This window comes from Brienomyrus brachyistius, chromosome 10, assembly GCF_023856365.1.
Source record: "Brienomyrus brachyistius isolate T26 chromosome 10, BBRACH_0.4, whole genome shotgun sequence".
Classification (NCBI taxonomy): domain Eukaryota; kingdom Metazoa; phylum Chordata; class Actinopteri; order Osteoglossiformes; family Mormyridae; genus Brienomyrus; species Brienomyrus brachyistius.
The window spans coordinates 23089488-23108741 of NC_064542.1; the positions used below are offsets into that span (position 1 = coordinate 23089488).

At 46.0% G+C, this 19254-nt stretch overlaps 2 protein-coding genes across 11 annotated transcripts in view; one reads left to right on the forward strand and one right to left on the reverse strand.

Annotated features, from left to right (window-relative positions):
• Positions 1-19254, forward strand: part of enox2 (ecto-NOX disulfide-thiol exchanger 2) — a 159472-nt gene that overhangs the window by 38655 nt on the left and 101563 nt on the right. For 6 of the 8 annotated variants that reach the window (XM_049027577.1, XM_049027576.1, XM_049027580.1 and 3 more), the window contains one exon: positions 15061-15153. In XM_049027577.1, the coding sequence (XP_048883534.1) occupies positions 15120-15153 (34 nt within the window). In that variant the 5' untranslated portion in view covers positions 15061-15119. Of the gene's footprint in view, positions 1-13241; positions 13315-13846; positions 13936-15057; positions 15154-19254 lie in introns of those variants that run through there. The other 2 variants (XM_049027578.1, XM_049027579.1) reach the window with 2 other exon arrangements.
• LOC125750164 (uncharacterized) lies at positions 16515-19252 on the reverse strand. Of its 3 annotated transcripts, XM_049027587.1 has the most exons (4): positions 18624-19252; positions 18030-18425; positions 17634-17765; positions 16515-16841 (listed from the first exon to the last, which is right to left on the reverse strand). In XM_049027587.1, exons 1-4 carry the CDS (start codon positions 18920-18922, stop codon positions 16631-16633), a joined length of 1038 nt encoding a protein of 345 aa, XP_048883544.1. In that variant the 5' UTR covers positions 18923-19252; the 3' UTR covers positions 16515-16630. The 3 variants fall into 3 exon arrangements, 1 of the variants encoding a protein (XP_048883544.1); XR_007400297.1 differs by lacking the exons at positions 16515-16841; positions 17634-17765 and adding an exon at positions 17909-18029 and having other exon boundaries at positions 18228-18425; XR_007400296.1 differs by lacking the exons at positions 16515-16841; positions 17634-17765 and adding an exon at positions 17909-18029 and having other exon boundaries at positions 18162-18425.

Genomic DNA, 19254 nt, shown 5'->3' on the forward strand with positions numbered 1-19254 from the left:
TAAATAATGATTTGTTTGTTTTTGGCCCTCTCCTGCAATGCACTCGAACTACAGAAATAACTAATTAGCCTTCTTGGAGTCTTTTATAATCCTGCAGAAAAGAATTATATAAATGTTATCATTTTTCAATCATATTTCCAGATTTCCTCAGTCAACCACGCTTCAAATCCGCTGGCTATTTTTGTTATTCTGAAAACAGAGTGTAAAAAAGGTGTTTGTGCACTATGTTTTCTGTACTATATTTTGTTTGACTTCCTGCTACTTTTCCACTGACCATTGAGCCTTAGCAGAGCCATGGCATTGTAATAATTTTCGAGTGTTGTGCGGTATCCAAAGCCAGTCCCTATGAGGAAAATTGTGCCACAGTTCCCATGCTGTATTTGTGTGAAGTAAAAACCAGCCCTTAGTCTAACACTTAGTTCCTCTTAAGCACATTTTCCTTAGTTTACCCCTGAAAAAATCGTACAGAGATAACTATGGGAGAAAGATATAGTCATACCTTTCTGGACCGGGTATGCAGAGCATTGTTTTTAACTGGATAGTACATGAGAACTACATCAGCCTTGCTGTCTCTACACGGTGCTCTTCTAAGGTGAGATCAGGAGAACGGTTCTTCCTAACCTTTGATCTCTGCCTTGAGAGGTTTCTTCAAAAGAAAGGCATTATTCATTATTAGACCTAAAATAGGCCTGGCTTCTACAGAACACGCCATCATAGAGTCTGCTTGTGCTCCGTGCTCCTAATGTGGTCCCATAGGAGGCTAACGGAACCTTTGGGAAATAGAGGATATTTTGTGGAAGACACGGTACTTTGCTCTCACGCCTTGGAGGGTGGAGCGAAGCTTAGCAGTGCGGAGGCCGAGGAGTGTGCATGTGCTCCTTGTTTCCGGGTGACTGTCCTCCCAGGCTAATGTTTGCTAGCAGGCCATGGCATGGAGCTGGGGAGCCAGCCTGATGTGAAAACAATCTTGAAGTGCAGTGTGATTTTTCCCTTCTCTACATTCCAGTCCAGCGGCACCCAGACAGGCAGACGGATTTGCTAACAGGTTGTTGTGTAACCTTGGTGTCAGCAGCCATGCTGCCCACTTTGCAACCGCAGGCACATCACTGTCGATGAAGTTAATGGCTGCAGGTACTGCAATCAGCCCCGGTGATTGCACTTTATAATGTGAGCAAATTTGTATTCCCTGTGTCAGCTCTAAACAATGAATAATTTATAGTTTACTTAAAGCAAAGGCTCCACTTTGAAAGGCCTGAAAATTTTGTGTAGGAATGACGTTTGAGGTAGAGAGATGCCATTTAAAGTGACGTTATTGGTGTACATAAGGACCACTAATATCATGGGGTATGTTATGAATGTATTTAAGCAGATATCAAGACATACTAGAATGGATTTAGGTGGAGTATAATTGCTATATTTATTTTTGTATGTTGTATAATGCTTGAACACTTTTATGTTCAAGCTAACTTCAGGCAACCATTTGACCAATACTAGAACATTTAGAAAGGGCATTTTGAGAGTTTGAAAATTCTTGCCTTTCTCTGGAAGTGCCACAGCTGTTGTACCCTAGAGTGTAGTGCTTGTCCCGGTAGGTTTTCAGCACGTGTAAATGGAGGCTCATATAGCTGGGTGGCCCTGTGATAAATCACTCTGACTAACAGCAAACGGCAGCAGGCTTGACCCTGGACAAATCGCGTCTTTGTAATCGTGACTGGGGCCCCCCCAACAGACAAGGCCAGTCGCTAATGGCCAAAGCTGCTTTCAGTGCTACTCCCCCGCAGTTTCTCTTCAGTAGCAAAAAAGTACGCAGGGTGTCTCCATATAGACCTGCAACCTGTCTCCGGTCTCAAGTCTCTCTGCAGTGGCTTTCGTGAACCTGTCAGTGACTGCTAGTAAATATTGCTTATAAACCCAGCTGAGTAGATGAAGCTGGAGTGTGTAATGGCTGAGAAGGCTTCCACTAACACGCCTGCTTGCACAGGCTGTGCTTTCTCTTCTTCATCTGTCAAGGACGCTGACTTCTTGTTTCACAAGACTCGGTACAATTAAGCCGGAGCCCGGCAACGTCTGAAGTGTGTCCAGAGCCGCTTTAGGAAGCGGCCAGGTCCGCCCCACCTGTCAAGCCGGAGAATTGAGCCTCGGCTCGCTGCTGCCCGCTTAAGTGGCCGTCGTTCCCCTGCGTAATGGGGTTATTGGTGCCGACGCCTCAGGCAACGTGCTTTACAGCGGAGTACAGCTAGTGGGCAAATCGTTATATGTCAGACGGCACTGGTAGTCGGGCCCGGGTTCTGGTCTGCTCACCGGTTTATCGTGTGCCTCGTGCTGAGTCGTGTTGGCAGGTAGGGGTGAAGCCAGCCGTGCCCAAGGCCACACTGCTGGTCTGTCTCTGTGGCAGCACCTTGTACTGGCAGCGGAGCCTGACGTCGCTGAGACTCCTCTCTCCGTACCGCATCACGTGTCATGAAATAGTCATGCAGTACGCACTCCCACTGAATAAATAATTGATCTTTCCTTTGATTTAATTTTTAATTAATTGCTTTATATTTGTTCCATGCAGCTAACATGTGGACTCAGCACAGTGTTTTTCTGCTGTGTTTGTCTTGCTTGTGTGTTTGATTGTCAGCACTTTGTGTTAATTTTGGGGAAAACATCCCAGATCCCTGACCTACCTTATCCCAGACTCATAACGGCTCTGATGCCTGTACGTTTTATACTTATGTGATTCGAGAAGGAGGCACATTCTTGCTCAGCCTGGGACCCATCCGCTTCTCACACCTGCCGTTTGTGTCTTTAATAATTTCTCCAGAGATCCCCCTTAAACCATTTACATGCTTCTGCAAATTAACAGTAAAATATCTCGTTCAATGGTCCGACACAGCAGTTTTCTCAAGTTTGACTCAACTGCCTGTTTCTTTATGGTGCCTTAAACAGCATGCCTACTATTGGTGGCCTTGGATAGGACATGGAATCTTGAACGCTGTCATTGGAGGGCCGTAGTGACAGATACTGCTTAGTATACTAAGGAACGCAATTTTAACCATTTTCAGGGCCTGGTTTTCTGGGGATGTAGCTTAGGTTTAATTCACGGGCTGCACAATAGAGTCCTTGTAGCCCTAAGTGAGGGCTATACTGTCTGCTGGCCTAATTTATAGCTGGCGCTCCAGTGGTTTAGCGTCACTTTAATTTAGTTTAGTTCTTTATAATTCTTGCAGAGTTCTCTGTGAGTCACATCTTTAATGTGCTGCTGGCCGTACTTGTGTGCTGGAATGCCTTCCCTTCTGCATGTCAGTGGCTCAGCCAGGGATGCCGCTGATGGTGCGCGTGGTCAGGATCCTCCTCAGGGGCTCGCTTAAGGCCTGCGCCATGTCCTCGCCCTCGTCGTCGTATTTTCTCTTTTCTTTTGTGTGCTGATTTACCACGCGCCCCACTAACTGACCGATGGTTTTATTTTTAGTGACAGTTCTGGTTTTGTAACCATTCCATCAAATTGCTCTGAATCCCGATTCTGTCCTTGAAGTTACCAAGAGCAAGAGGGAGACTGTTTGATGCAGTAATTGGTTAATCCCCATGGACTAATTAGCTCAATGTAGCGCTGTTTCTCCTGGCCACTTCATCTGGAAAGTTCTGGAGGTAATGTCTTCCCTTTGTTAGGGTGTGAGCGGGAAGGGAGAGACGGACGGACAGACGGATGGATGGATGGATAAGGCTAGATTATGTTGTATTAGATTAGATAGAAATCAAATACATTTGCCTGTTATTTTGCCTCTTTTGACAAGCATTGGGAGTGTGTTCCTCACTGTCCGCAGGGAGTGAGCTGTGTTGCACAGAGGGCTGCGGTGTGATTTCGCCATGCTACGAGACTTTATTTGTATTGATCTGAAACATAATCCAAACTGTTCTAACGCGCATACAGACGATGTCGTTTTGGTGGTGTGGGCAGGCAGCCATGGAAAGCGGCAGTTAAACACCAGACTGCGTCCCCTAATGGAGTCGGAATAGTTCCTTGTGCATCCTTGGCTTACAGCCTTCCAAGAATATTATGTCTCTCTGTTATTTCTGCCAGGAAGATTTATAGCAATTTATGGGATGCTTTTCGCTTTTATTATTCTACTTCTGCAGTGGCTGGGGTAGCACGTTTTGTGGCGATTAGCAAGGGCTCCTACTGCTGTACCCATGAGAAAGGTACTTAAAACGAATAGTGCTACTGTAAGTGCTGGCCTTTTTGGTTGGGTGAAGGATTCTCCTGTGTTGTCTAAGTAGATTTGGGAGTGTTTTTGTCAGCGACCTAAGATTTTTCAACATTTCAGATCTAAAGTGTGAAACCTACCCTGCCAGAGATGGCAGAAATGTCGCATGACATCACACCTGAAGTTTATTGATTACCTGCAGGCTTGGGTGCACAAATATCAGCATCTTTTCTCGGCTCAAGAAATCTTAACCTTTCTGAGAGGCCGTTTGATTTTCCAATTTAAACAGTCCTTGCACCTGCCTGGAAGCCACCTTTCAGATGGCTTCGTGGGCTTTCAGGGATTTTCCTATCTGTACTTGTATTTATGGCATCTTGCAGTTAGGTCTTGAAGTAACTCTAAACACATCTTTATTGTACTTGGGAAGGGCTTTCGTTTCCACGTTAATCAACCTGATTCCATAGAGTTGTTTTTCTGGACGTTTTCAGTGATGGCTTCACAGAAGCATTTCTATTATCTGCACTTCATTTAGAATGTGCGGCCTTGTCAGAACGGGGCACCATGCACTTTTTTCCCCAGGTGTTCTGCCTCTTCCTGTGCTAACAGGGCCCAGGTAATGGGCCTTGCTCACACTTCTTAGAATAGATGGATGGATGCATGGAAACTGGAAACCCTCATAATTAACCTTTTCCATATTTAGCTGTTTCCCCCTCTCTTTTATTGGTTTGTGCCATGGGTATAATTATTGCTATTACCTATCTAGTAATGGGTCTTAGGTAATACAATTTCATTTTTACCTTTAAGTCATTTTTCATTTACAATTCAAAAGAGGGAGCATAAAATCGTGCGAGTACAGCATTGTAGCTTGAGCACGGCTTTATCTCTGTATTTCCATCCCCTGGTCTGTCTTCCCACCTAAACCTTGTGTGTGTGTGTTTATTTTTTCCTGGGAGGATGTAATGAAGCTCTTCCCTGAAAGCCTTCCCTGAGCACACGCTACTCAGCATCACAAAACCTTGTGATCTTCTGCCAGCTGAATAGCAGCAGATCTTGTTCAGATGCTTTTCAGCACTCGCCCCCCCCCCCCCCCCCCCCCACACCCCCCCATGTCACTGTGGGTCCTTGAGTGCCTTGCACCTTCGGTTCCTCCCGCTTTCATCTTATTCATTGGTTCTGATTTAATTACGGTGCGACTTACCCAGTTCGCCTCATTGGAAACACACAGATTACACGCCTGTCAGAAGCCATGTAAACATTTTGCGCTTATTTATTGTCAACAAATTGTCACATAGGGAATCAAAACAGGTTTGAGGGATAATATTGCTTATTGAACACGTTAATCTTTTCTGCTAACCTTCTGCCATCCCACTAATCTTCAGTCATCGTCTATTTGTCACTGAGGGCCGTGTCCATGCACCTGATTCCTGGGGCTTGGGTACACTGCTGTCCCGTTAAGACAGGCAATGGCAGCATCATCTGTGAGGTTATTCATTTGTAATTAGCATAAATGATCATGGAAGTGTCTGGGCGGATATGTACGTGCACTGTTTGCAGGAGTGAGCAGCACATCAGCCGTAGAAAGGTAGTGTAGTGTTAGCTGATGGTGAACGAGTAGAGCCAGCATGAACCACGAGTATCAAACAGTCTTCTTCATGTGGTCTGTACCCTCGTCCAGTGGTAGTGTGTCGTGACAATGACAGTGACATAGGGATAGCACCTGTTAGAGTGGGAAACTTTGCATGTGCCTGACTGCTTGTGTGTGTGTGTGTGTGTGTGTGTGTGTGTGTGTGTGTGTGTGTGTGTGTGTGTGTTGAGGAAACTCAGTTTTCTAAGAATCTGTGAATGTAATCAAAAAAACTAGTAATGCCCAAGGTCTTGCATTTTGTTTTGTTACTTATGGTTAAGGTTAGGACTGGGTGTCAGTTAAGGTTGTGATAGCTGGGATTTGGATTAGAGAAATGAGTGGACAGTCCTTATGAAGGTAAACAGATTAGGTATCTGTGTGTGCATGCATGACTTCTCTGGTTGCATGTCAGTCACGATGGAGGACCATTGAGCAGACCTGTCAGCCTCAAACCCACTCATGTAGGGAGATCTGCAGTTGAGAATTAGGTGGATGCAACAAATAAACTAGGATTAGTGGCTGTTACCTGTGGTTTCACTGAGATTTGTGGCCTTGGAGCATGAGTGTAAGTGGAGATTTGGAGCTGGAGCCCCAACCCACCTCCCAGTGGTGGCCAATGGCCAACTTGGGGTTGTGTTGAAATGGCCATATCATTGGATGGCAGCTGATTCAACTTTTTGGTGTCAGTAAGTTCAGTACACATGGATTTTTAAGACTAGTGTATGTTTGAGACTGTATGTGTTGAGCTATTGCAGGATTTTCTGCCTGCGTGAATATGGTGCTCATTAAGATTTAATCAGTACTTATCCCTCATATGACATACATGCAGAGCTATTAACCAGCCGTGCAACGTGCACTTAATAGTGTGATGAATGTCACATGATGACTTATAGATGTTTTAGGATGGAAATCTTCATGCCTGTGTCACCATGCCGGCCGTACACATAGAATTGGGTAAGGTCGTCACCATGGCTTTTCAGAGGCGCTAGGAAAAGTACATATATTGAGGGGACTGATTTGAGCCGTGTTTCTGTGTTCCCCCGGCCTTTTTGTTTGCTCGCCCATCTAGGCTTGATCTGCTTGATACACCTGGACCTCATGCTATCGATTTTCCGTACAGAGCACCCTGTGCCAGGTGTCAGCACAGCAGGGGCTTAATCGGATCGCATTTTATCTGGAACGGCCTGCTTTTGCCTGAGCAGTTTTGTGCGATTAATTGGAAGAGAGTCGGGGAGACTTCTGATTAAATGTCCGTAATTGTATTGATTGCCACCCCCCCCCCTTAATTTCTTGTACTCCCTGGCAACATTGACAGCTGTCGCACGAGTACCAGGAACAAAGCAGGATGGCGGTGTGCGAGACAAACTCTCTGGGGTGATAGGGACGGGTGACACCGGTGGCTATGGAAACTAAGAGCCTGTGAGTGGCCGTGACAACCATCCCCTGCCGAGGCCCAGCTGAGTGCCGTCAATGGAGCCAGCGACCAGATGGCCTTCACTCTCGTTCTCTTTTTTTGTCCAGTGGTTATTATCCAGCGACATTTGCTGTTGGCACTTGTTCATTCAGCACTGTGCATCCTGCACACACCTCCCCCCCCCTCTCAGCAGCACCTAGTAGGAATGGGGGAATGGATGCCGGAAGCTTCTACCTTGTTCGGCTGATTATCTAAGATGCTCCACGGTAAGGGAGGTGCTTATTAACCCTGGCATGTGGTCGAAGTAGTGCCATCAGATGTGGGTTGTCTGTCTTCTCAATTTCCCGCCACTGATGCTAGTGGTGCCCTTGTGTCTGTTTTGAAGGAGCCCCGCTTTGCATGTAGATGTTTTGTTTACTTTTTTTTTTTTTTTTAACAGCCACTAAATGTTGGTGGAAGTAAAAGCCAATTCTTAAGTCTTTCAGCTGTCTCCGCCGCTCTTCGCATTTGCAGAAACACTCCCAGTGCCTGCTCACGGTTTTAGATTCAGAGTCCCAGCCCTGTTTGTTGTGGTTTCTGTTACTGAGCCCGTCTCCACCTTCCTGTCTATGAACTTTTTTTTTCCTGCTCTGAAAAATCAGATTCAACCTCGACTCAGTTTCTAATCTGACGCTTCGCTTAACAGAAGTGCCAGTTTCTCAGAAAGATAGAGGAATTATGCTGCGTCCTGGGACTGAGCTTGGGCTTATGAAATCTTTCGGGGGCCAAACCAGCTCGCTCCACTTCAGGCTTATCAATATGAGTCCACAATCTTTGCTGAGGAATTATATCATGAATAGAGTTCATGAAAAAAACGATCTGCAAGGAAATGGCAGAAATTCATCAGCCATGCTTACCTTTTTGTGAGTAACACTCTTTCGATCAGGCTCATGAGGTCATACTTCCTAAATAAATCTTTATGCAAGGTAGTCCTAGTGACCCATAGTTCATTTCAGCTAGATAAGATGTTGTATGCTTTATTTGTAGTTGGTGAACACCAGAGGTAATTTCTGGGCTTTATGTTTTAACGGGATTTATACACCACCTCACGCATCTCCTGTCATTAATAATAATTTGCATGTTTGTGGCTTCCTGGTTGGAATTTTGGGTAATTTGACCTCAGTAAGTAACCTGGCGGAGTGGTGGAGGTGATAAAGGCCCACCGCGATGATGAGTAAATAAAGAGAGTAGGTATTTAAGCCGGTTTCACTGCTGTTATCCTCATCATCCATAGTAGGTATGCAGCTTCGAGCCCCAGTCATGTGCCTCATTTGTCGACGTAAATTGTCTTAAAGCAGCGGTAATCATCTGTGGTCCTGGTGGGCCGTGGCACACGCTAAATTGGCCCAGCTAATGTAATAATTAGCTCAATCGAGCACTTAAGTGCTGTAGAAGATGCCCGTGAGAATGAAGCAGGCATGAGAATCTCTGTACCATAGCTTTTCTTCTGTCAGGCTGCCATTCGCCTGACTGAGTATGCGTGCGTGTAGGTCTTTGACTGTGACTCTGTGTGTGGGTGTGTGTGCCTATGATAAAATCCTATTTATTTTAACCTTATGAGGACTTTTTTTTTTGGTCAGTTTTATGGAAAATCTTTGACTGCAATCAAAAAACTAAAAATTCCAAAAGTCTTGCATTTTGTTCGTTTGGGCAGTTTGGGCTGGGTAGAAGTTAAGGTAATGATATTGATGATTAGGATTATGCCCATGGAAATGAATGGCGAGTCCTCACAATCATAGGAATATATGAACTGTGTGCATGTGTGTGTGCCCTTATGCTTGTGTATGTACGCATGTGTGGCAAACGGAGGGCAGCGCCTTTACCCGTATCGGTGTTTTATCACTGCTTTTTTCCCCTGCCTGTAACAGCTCTGGAGGCAGCCTAAATTGAAGCCGGGTATCTCTTACTCACAAGGAAGCAGTTTTGGCTCAGCCAGCAGTCGCTTTCCCATTATGTGGCCTTGCAGTACCAGCTTTGGCACTTTGGCTTCTGTTACTTCCCATTTTATTCTCTAAATAGGCTGCCCAAACCGAGCCCGGCTCTAAGTCGCAGATGCTGCTGTAAGTATGAGTGTGCGCATGTGTGTATTAAAATTCAACTGAATCTGATTTGTCTGTGTGTAGTGTATATACACTTATACAATGCCCCATATTTGTGTGTGTTTAAATATGCGCAACACACATTACAACCCTCAGTACATCTGGTTCTTGGTCCTTCCAGAGATCCTGAGTCACAGCTGCTCGTCTCGTCGTCTTGCAGGCATAACATGCCCCTTCAGTAGCACGTTGACATCAGGATGCTGATGCCCCCTGCTCCCTAATTTGGGTTGTGGAGATGAATGGAGATATGGTCACGCAGCCCGTAAATGGAGTGATCGAGATCTTATGCTGTATGAGCCCCTGGTGTGCTTTTCTTCAGCTCTGGTCCTGGTTGTAGCATAAGGATGGTTTGTGTGATTTCTCTGAAGTTCTCTTGAGAATCTGTAGGCCCTTCCCCTGTGTCACTGTCACATCTGACACTCTTTCCTCAGAATTTTTGTTGTAGTGGCCTTCTTAAGCAAATTAGTAATACAAAGTTAATTAGGCATGCCTTTAATCATTCTCTGGCCCTAAAGTAATTTGTTAATTGAAGCAACGAGTGTAGATGAATGCTAATTCATCTCACTAAATTAAGGGGCATGTCAATGGATTGGAGTGCTGACAAAACACTGCTTTAATTTGATTTCTCTCTAGTGAAAAACAGACGTCTGGTGTCATTGGCTGAAGAAGTCACTCAGTAAGTGCTGATAAGAAATGAGCTCACAATGGCAAAACCAGTGCATTCCCCTTACTTCTGGAAGGCTGGAAGTGTGGGGAGATACTGTGGTAAGCTGGGGCTGCACCAGCTAGTTAGGTGCTTAGGACATTCATTTGCTTTAGGGCGAACTGGCTCTCACGCTAGATGCTAAACCCCATAAACTTTATCATGAGTGGATGCCTGTTCTACTTTCCTGTGTGTTTCCTTTGTGCTGAGACCTACATCACTGTCTTTTATTCCATTTCCCTCATGAGTTTTTAAGCCCATCTCTGCTCCCAGCCCCTTTCCCCATGTCACATGGGTCTGTTCACCATCCCCACTGAAGCTCTTGTGCCGCTGAGTAAATGCAGGCTGTCCGCTTTCTCACATGGTACCGCCTATAAAGGTTTTGTTTTCTTTGGTTAACAAAAAAAGGTGGCCTGTTGACGTAGACCTTTCAGTTAGGCACTCAATTGTTTTACTTCTCGTCCAATCAGCTTGGTTTGGAGGTGCTTGTCTAATTAGCTGGAGCATTCTTGGTGCATCAGAACTCATTTGGTCGGTGCTGTTGATTCGATGATAGAGTTGCATAATTGCGCTCAAACAGCACTTCCCATTTATCTCAGACATACAGATAAATGCACATAATTATCAAGCAAGCCTTTTGACAAAATGAAGCAGGGATTACATCATGAAAATACATTCAGTTACCATGACACTCGCAGAAAGGTGTTCTTCAACCAATTACAGCTGAGTGAACCGTGGTGTTTTTTTTTTATTACAGGACAGGCTCAGGGTAAATTTTCAGGAACCTACAATCCATTTTCACATTCAAAGGTCAAGCATGTGTTACTAAAAAGTAATGTTGCAGTGTCTAGGGTGTCACATTTAATAAAGCCATGTGTGCACATTTTCGAGACCCAGCTGGAATGGCAATGAGATGCTATTGACAGCAGTAAAGCCAAGTTATAACGGCTGGGGCAGTAGCTCTTCACGGCGGGAGAATTGTACAACTGCTGCACCTCCTGACCTGAGTTGGCAGGGGTGGGGGTGGTGTTCAGCATCTAATAGGTTTACCTGATTAGTAGCCAATGCACACAGAATCATTGCGATTTCGGCCATGTTCAGGGTGACAGAAGACTTACATTTGTGCAAACCCCTTTTTGCTCACCTGGAGCTCAAATTTGTTTTTTGAAACATTTTTTTAATAGCAGAGACTGAGTATATTGTGGAATGTGTGCTTTTTATTTAATATACAGCCATAGATTGAAAGGACAGCTATTGGCAGATCATATCCCATGACAAATGAGCTAGGGTGCATTTGCCAAACAGCGGGGAGCAGGCTTGCTTCGACACTATTCACAGTCCTGACCCAGTCTGAACTAGTCTGACCTGCACTACATTGCCAGACATGATTCTGATCGTGGTCTTGTGCATCTCCTGCACAGTGGCAGATCTAAGGCGTGGCCATCCCAGTTGCTATCCCACACCAGAAAATTAAAATTAAATCTGGAGCATTTAATTCTGTAAATCAGAACTGCCAAACCACAACGTGTCTCCCTCTCCCAGATAGCAAAGTATTACCCCATTTTCACCCCTGTTATACCTTTGGGTCTGATTTGTACACCGTATTATACCAGGTCTGGCTCCGCCCCTGCTTCTACACATAGCTCAGTCTTTCTGTGCATATTGCATTGCATCTCTGCCGATGGTGGCCATGTTGGATCAAAACAGCCTGACCAGTGGAACACTGTCGAGGTGTTGGCAGGCTATTCATCAGACTTTACAATATAGGAGCTTTAAACAGGTCAACACGCTGTTGAAATCCTGACAGACACCGTATTTTACTTAGAGCTTGTCCTTGCATAAAATCAGATGGGAGGTGTTGTAGCACTTTGTGAAAATGAATCAGACAGGGTGAAAATGTATTCCTTTCTCATGATGATAATCGTATGTATTGAAAATGTGCAACGGACTGATCTGGCATTTGCAGTGATTTATGATAATGCTCTCCTCTAAAGTCTGCCTCAGACCGCTACAAACATTTTTACAGCTTACGTCTTAAAGGTCTGGCCCACCCACTCACACGCAGGAAATGCAGAGAAGTTGCCAGAATGATGGCATGCGTGCTTGAAGTTAGGTCATTGCAATCTGCTCACCCTCACGCTGAAATAAAGTGCGATCCGTGCTGTTTGGTTGAGCAGTAAGCGCAGGTCACTTTTAATCTTCCGTTCTGAGCGTCTTTATTGCCGCCTAGCCAACTACCTTTATTTCAGAGTCATTTTAAGAGTGCGGGGAATTTGAGGGTCAGACAGCTTATGTTTGGGCTGGTTCCTGCTGGCAATATCTTGCCTTTTACTGCAGTTTTCTTTGCAAGACGCACACTTTCCAAGGGTTGAGTACCGGGTCGCACTGCAGCATGAGCCATTTCCAATCTTGTTTTCTAGCTTTATATTAAAAGGATCACAGAGTAAATCTGTTATGTGTGACTGACTGGCTTGCTAGTCAGCCAAGCCGCAGTGCTGTTTTTGTTTTAGAGCATCCTTTGAATTATCCTATTATTAATTAACTGTTTAATCTTGAAAGTATTATCATGCATTGATACTGTTCAGCTCTGAGCCTCTGAAATGTACGATGGCTCATCCTCTATTGAATTATCTCGAACATGGTTTTGGTTGATCAGGTACGTTTGGATGACACATGATCTGGCCTGTTCTTCTGGTTTTCATCTTCCAGGATGAACTAGACTATAACTGCATCTTCATCTGTTTCATTGATTGACTTGCTGTGCCATTTAGCTGTTGTGAAATGTAAATACAATCAGAGTGTTATTTTCCACACTTTCAGGCTACATTAGTGACTCAATCTCTCAACTCGGTTTGTTTTTGTGTAGTTTTTCTTCTGAATATCAGTGCTGATAGAATCTAGCAATGGCATGACAGATTGACTTGAACCAATTATAACACTACAAACATTACTTGTAGGCATGAATATTCACAGGGTGCTGTGTTTGTTGAGCTCGGTTTCAGTTCACACAACCTATAATGCCCAGCTCATCAAGAAGGAGGAGGTTAAGGAATTTTCTAGATCACCTGTTTTTAATCTAGCATTTCTAACTTGGCATGGCAGGTGAGATTCTGTGGTTGGCTATCTAATCCCAAGTGTTCTTCCTGACCTGGATGACTCTGCTCCTCTTGTTAAGGCCATTGAAAGGCACCGGAGAACCAGGAAGAGGTCAGGGGTCCTCAGACCACAGCTGCAGTGCTGACGCTCTTCAGCTGGGAGTCACAGAAGGCGAAGCTTTGCCAAACTTATTTTCCCTCTCCACCTCGGGGGGAGGGGGGGGCAGTTATGTGAAATGGAGGGGAGACAGTGTGCTGGCTTGGGTCACAGAGGGTGGTCACACTAAAGGTGGCTGGAATGGTGTAGCTCTTCACAGCCTCCCTTAGACATTCTCATGCATGCAGGAACTGCCGTGGTTGGTGGAATGCACAGGGTACATCCTAAATCCCCTACTTGCTCAACAGGCGTTGAATTTCATCAGAAGCCTACTAATCAACCGTGAATGCAGCATGTACTGTATGCATGAGAATAATATGCTCGCACTTGGACACAATGCAGGCACCATTTTGCGTATTACTTGGCCCAGATGTTTTCCAGTGATGTAGCTTGACCTTGGCAAAAGTTAAACTGTTTAAAAACTATCGATGGAAAAAATACATATTTGTATCAACTAATGTAACTGGGCATTGTTTTTTACTTAAATTTGTACAGAGATGACATTTTCCCCATCATCTTTCTCAGCAAGTGACGCTCTTCGCTGCATCAGTGGCCTTGTGGGATAGCGTCGCGTCCATTGATTTCCATTGCACACTTTGTTGTTTCACGTCATCCAGGTACTGTTGCACTACTGTTTGATTCATACTGAAGATTCGGACATACTGCTCATGTCGCATACTATATTTCACCTACTACATAGCAAACAAGTATGTGATTTCTGACATACCCCTAGGCTTTATTCTGAGGTCACAGCAGGCGTTCCGTTACAGCAGAAACATTAAGCTTTCAGCAAGGATCGATTTAAAATGTAAGGTTTTAATATTTAATGATCAACCCTGTCACTAAGAATCTGTATTAATAAGAAGCCTCTGGCAAGTGTGATTCAGTCTGTCCCAGTGCTGTTGAGATGACAGTTGGACAGGAAACATCTCTCTTGTTGTGAACCACGGCAGTCATTGTCGGTATAGGAAGAATCCATCACTTCTGTTCTGGCAAGCTCTGCTCTTTAAAACCACGGGCAGGTCTGGACCGTTTGATTGAAGAGCTAAAGCACTTGTGTCCTCCTCGACGCTGATTAGCAGACTGACATTTCATGCTGTACCCTGTGGCGCCTGAGTATGGAGTAGAGAGTTCCAAATCTGCTCAACGCTTCCAGCAAAGCTGCCACAGCGCACCAGAGACACGTTATCAGGATGCTTCAAAGGACCAGTTAGATCTGCTTTGGTTTACACCTCTTTAGCATTTTGAACTTCAGTGTAAGGCACTTAGGTGTCCTCTATGGTGTCCTATATATTTACCATCCCTGTTTTTTGCATTTTGTTTTCCCCCCAAAGGCATCCCTCCAAACACCTCTGCTAATTGTACAGCTAATGAAACCCACCTCCTTATCCACAAAGCCATTCTGAAACATAGTACATCACTGTACTGCTTACGATGTTCTTCTGTGTATGTCTTTGGAGCCCTTGCGGTTACCTTTCCGCTAGTGCCTTATTTGCACCTTCAATTGCATCATAATAACAGCTACTCCAGATAGAGTAGCTGTGATCGAGTGAAACACTCTTCATTTTCTGATGGGCTGGGATTCTCCAAAGCTGGTTAAGCTGTTTAAGATATACAGATATGAGAGTCCCCTCACATAGAGGGGAGATGCTGAGGTGGAGTCAATGAGGAGCAGCACCCTCCCCATCATGGTTGCGTGTTTGATAAGATCAGTTTGTTCTCTTTCTATTTCCTCCTGGCAGAGCTCAGACGTTCAGAAGAGCCAGAGGCAGGCAACACGCCATCTCCAACACCACTGCCGATGTACAAGGACTACAGAGCAGGCCGTGGTGGAGGTAAGAATATTGTTACCTTTTTTCCGGGTGAGGGAGGGCAGTCTTTGCTTGGTTTCAGTGGCTGCCAGGTGGGATCCTTGGCATCTTCACTTGATGTATGTGCTGCTCTTGATAAAGCTGTTGGGGTAAGCTGGCATTCCTTCTCTCAAAATGTCAAGTCATGACACTCAACGGCTGTCAAGCCATAGCAGAGTACCGCCTTAGTCTTATTTACTGACCTTCTACCTCATTTGGGCTTGAAAGAGACCTGAGTGGTTTGTTTTAAGTCTCCACCCACCCACCACTGGCCCATTAATGTCACAGACACCCTTCTTCCTTGACTCATTATGGATCCTTTCCAAGTAGCGCTCCACCTGCCCACAAAGCCAAGTTCTGCTCCCAGTACTCGTGGGGGGCGGGTGCTATAGGTTTCAGAGACTAAGAGAGAGACAAAGTCACTGTTTCTAATTATTTTTATTTGCAGGGAACCATGTTCTTGCTGATAGGGCAAAGATAACTTGTAGAGTACGGCCATGTCTGTCATGTGACATCGGAGGGAATGTTTGCATCCTCGAGCTATCAGCATGCCTTCACATTCAAGCAGGAGGAATTATTGTGTTTTGGATGCTATACAAAGTCATTTCCAGTGCTTGTGCCATTCTCTCATCTGCCTGGGTTCAGACTCTCTTTATATGAGAGAGAGACTAAGGACATGCTTATAGCTGGGGGGATAGTGCTGCAGGTTGGCGAACCAACGGAATGAGCATGGCTCATTCTGAGGTCAGTAGTATAACACTCATATGGTCCTTTGCTGATCAGGACCTGGAAAATGATTTTGCAGTCAAGTGTTCTCTCTCTTGACCTGGTGTGCAACTAAGGTTGCTTACCCACAGGTGCCCTCATTGACTGCCGCAGCCTGAGGTGGTCCACCTTCACCATCAGAGTGTCTGGGAATGGTGTACCATGTTTAGAGTGCCAACAAACTATGGGCACACACTTGAGTGACATCCAGTTGCCTCCCCCTGTGTGGAGTAATTGTGGTCATTGACAAACGAGGATGCTCATCGACAAGGTCTAGCAGATGCACATCATCTTCATGACCTCAGACTTTCTGCTTAATAACCATACTATAATTTCCTTCCTCAAATACCAGAGGCTCTTCACGCTTCTAGTCAACTGCACTGATGATTTTGTATCTGAGCATGGAGCAAAAGACCTGACCTTTAATGAATCTGGAGTGTTTAGTCCAAGATCAGCGTATGGAGCTTTGAGGAAGGAGCAAGACTCGCCTGGAAACAGGCTTTTTCTTCTTTTTTTATATTAAATTTCAAGCCTGAAAACTTGTAAATGAATCGTTTTCTGTTATCAGATATGAAGGCTGTTTGCAAGACCTGATCCCCAGACACATTCCAGGCTGTTCTTTGCTTTCCGTAATTCGGTTTTTAACTTCTCTGAAGAGGCATTTGTTTTCCTGCAGTACTTGCGGTAAGTGGACAGATTAGGCTCCCTTCAGTAAGATCTGAGAATAGACATATTTCGGCTGTTGAGGCCCTTTCAAAGGCAGACTTTCCATTTGTCGGTGCAGATGGCACAGGTGTGGTTGGGAACATTGCACCGGGCTGCGTGGAAGCCGCCAGCTGGCTTCTAGCCATGTGACTCGATGGACTCTCAACCCAGCATCCTGCCTCCTGTCTTTGGCTAGCACTGACCTCGCCATTCTTTTGCCTTTCCTTACCATGTGGTTTCCCTGCCTCCTGTCTTTGGCTAGCACTGACCCCGCCTTTCTCTTGCCTTTCCTTACCATGTGGTTTCCCTGCCTCCTGTCTTTGGCTAGCACTGACCCCGCCTTTCTCTTGCCTTTCCTTACCATGTGGTTTCCCTGCCTCCTGTCTTTGGCTAGCACTGACCCCGCCTTTCTCTTGCCTTTCCTTACCATGTGGTTTCCCTGTCTCCTGTCTTTGGCTAGCACTGACCCCGCCTTTCACTTGCCTTTCCTTACCATTTGGTTTCCCTGCCTCCTCTCTTTGGCTAGCCCTGACCTCGCCATTCTTTTGCCTTTCCTTACCATGTGGTTTCCCTGCCTCCTGTCTTTGGCTAGCACTGACCCCGCCTTTCTCTTGCCTTTCCTTACCATGTGGTTTCCCTGCCTCCTGTCTTTGGCTAGCACTGACCCCGCCTTTCTCTTGCCTTTCCTTACCATGTGGTTTCCCTGCCTCCTGTCTTTGGCTAGCACTGACCCCGCCTTTCTCTTGCCTTTCCTTACCATGTGGTTTCCCTGTCTCCTGTCTTTGGCTAGCACTGACCCCGCCTTTCTCTTGCCTTTCCTTACCATTTGGTTTCCCTGCCTCCTCTCTTTGGCTAGCCCTGACCTCGCCATTCTTTTGCCTTTCCTTACCATGTGGTTTCCCTGCCTCCTGTCTTTGGCTAGCACTGACCCCGCCTTTCTCTTGCCTTTCCTTACCATGTGGTTTCCCTGTCTCCTGTCTTTGGCTAGCCCTGACCCCGCCTTTCTCTTGCCTTTCCTTACCATGTGGTTTCCCTGCCTCCTGTCTTTGGCTAGCCCTGACCCCGCCTTTCTCTTGCCTTTCCTTACCATTTGGTTTCCCTGCCTCCTCTCTTTGGCTAGCCCTGACCTCGCCATTCTCTTGCCTTTCCTTACCATGTGGTTTCCCTGCCTCCTGTCTTTGGCTAGCACTGACCTCGCCTTTCTCTTGCCTTTCCTTACCATGTGGTTTCCCTGTCTCCTGTCTTTGGCTAGCACTGACCCCGCCTTTCTCTTGCCTTTCCTTACCATGTGGTTTCCCTGCCTCCTGTCTTTGGCTAGCACTGACCCCGCCTTTCTCTTGCCTTTCCTTACCATGTGGTTTCCCTGCCTCCTGTCTTTGGCTAGCCCTGACCTCGCCATTCTTTTGCCTTTCCTTACCATGTGGTTTCCCTGCCTCCTGTCTTTGGCTAGCACTGACCTCGCCATTCTTTTGCCTTTCCTTACCATGTGGTTTCCCTGCCTCCTGTCTTTGGCTAGCACTGACCCCGCCTTTCTCTTGCCTTTCCTTACCATGTGGTTTCCCTGCCTCCTGTCTTTGGCTAGCACTGACCCCGCCTTTCTCTTGCCTTTCCTTACCATGTGGTTTCCCTGCCTCCTGTCTTTGGCTAGCACTGACCCCGCCTTTCTCTTGCCTTTCCTTACCATGTGGTTTCCCTGCCTCCTGTCTTTGGCTAGCACTGACCCCGCCTTTCTCTTGCCTTTCCTTACCATGTGGTTTCCCTGCCTCCTGTCTTTGGCTAGCACTGACCTCGCCATTCTTTTGCCTTTCCTTACCATGTGGTTTCCCTGCCTCCTGTCTTTGGCTAGCACTGACCTCGCCATTCTTTTGCCTTTCCTTACCATGTGGTTTCCCTGCCTCCTGTCTTTGGCTAGCACTGACCTCGCCATTCTTTTGCCTTTCCTTACCATGTGGTTTCCCTGCCTCCTGTCATTGGCTAGCCCTGACCCCGCCTTTCTCTTGCCTTTCCTTACCATGTGGTTTCCCTGCCTCCTGTCATTGGCTAGCCCTGACCCCGCCTTTCTCTTGCCTTTCCTTACCATGTGGTTTCCCTGCCTCCTGTCATTGGCTAGCCCTGACCCCGCCTTTCTCTCACCATTCCTTACTATGTAGTTTCCCAGGTTCAGTAAGTTCACAACTTCCTGCACACAGTATGCAGGGAACCTGTATGAATATTCAGGTGGGGGGAGTGTAGAATAACCTTCCTGAGGACCAGCTTGCCTGCGCTGCCTCTGTTCCTGGGTCATTCAGGGGACACTGAAGAGGACCTGTTCCACAAGAGTCCCCCCCTCCTCCCGCCCCCTCACCACAGACATTAGTATTAGACATTTTTAGTATTTAAGTTGACAAAACCTGAGGTACTGGGTCCAAGGAAAGTAGTTAATGAGAAACAGCCTGTGTGGGAAAAGCTGAGTGATGGTGTCCCACATACTCTTGTGATATGTCTGCTTCCTGTCTGATGACTTGGACTTGTTCTATACATACAGCCTCAAGCTGCATCATTATTCGGTTTTCCCATCAGGAAAATTGTCAAACGGGAGATTGTGTGTGTGTGTGTGTGTGTGTGTGTGTGTGTGTG

What these genes read in the sequence shown, in the direction of transcription:
- LOC125750164 (XM_049027587.1), bottom strand. Translation starts at nt 18,922, where the DNA reads ATGACCCAGGAACAGAGGCAGCGCAGGCAAGCTGGTCCTCAGGAAGGT. An exon ending in AAAGGCAAGAGAAAGGCGGG is followed by an intron (nt 18,426 to 18,623) that starts GTCAGGGCTAGC and finishes AAGAATGGCGAG; the next exon opens with GTCAGTGCTAGCCAAAGACA. An exon ending in AAAGGCAAGAGAAAGGCGGG is followed by an intron (nt 16,842 to 17,633) that starts GTCAGGGCTAGC and finishes AAGAATGGCGAG; the next exon opens with GTCAGTGCTAGCCAAAGACA.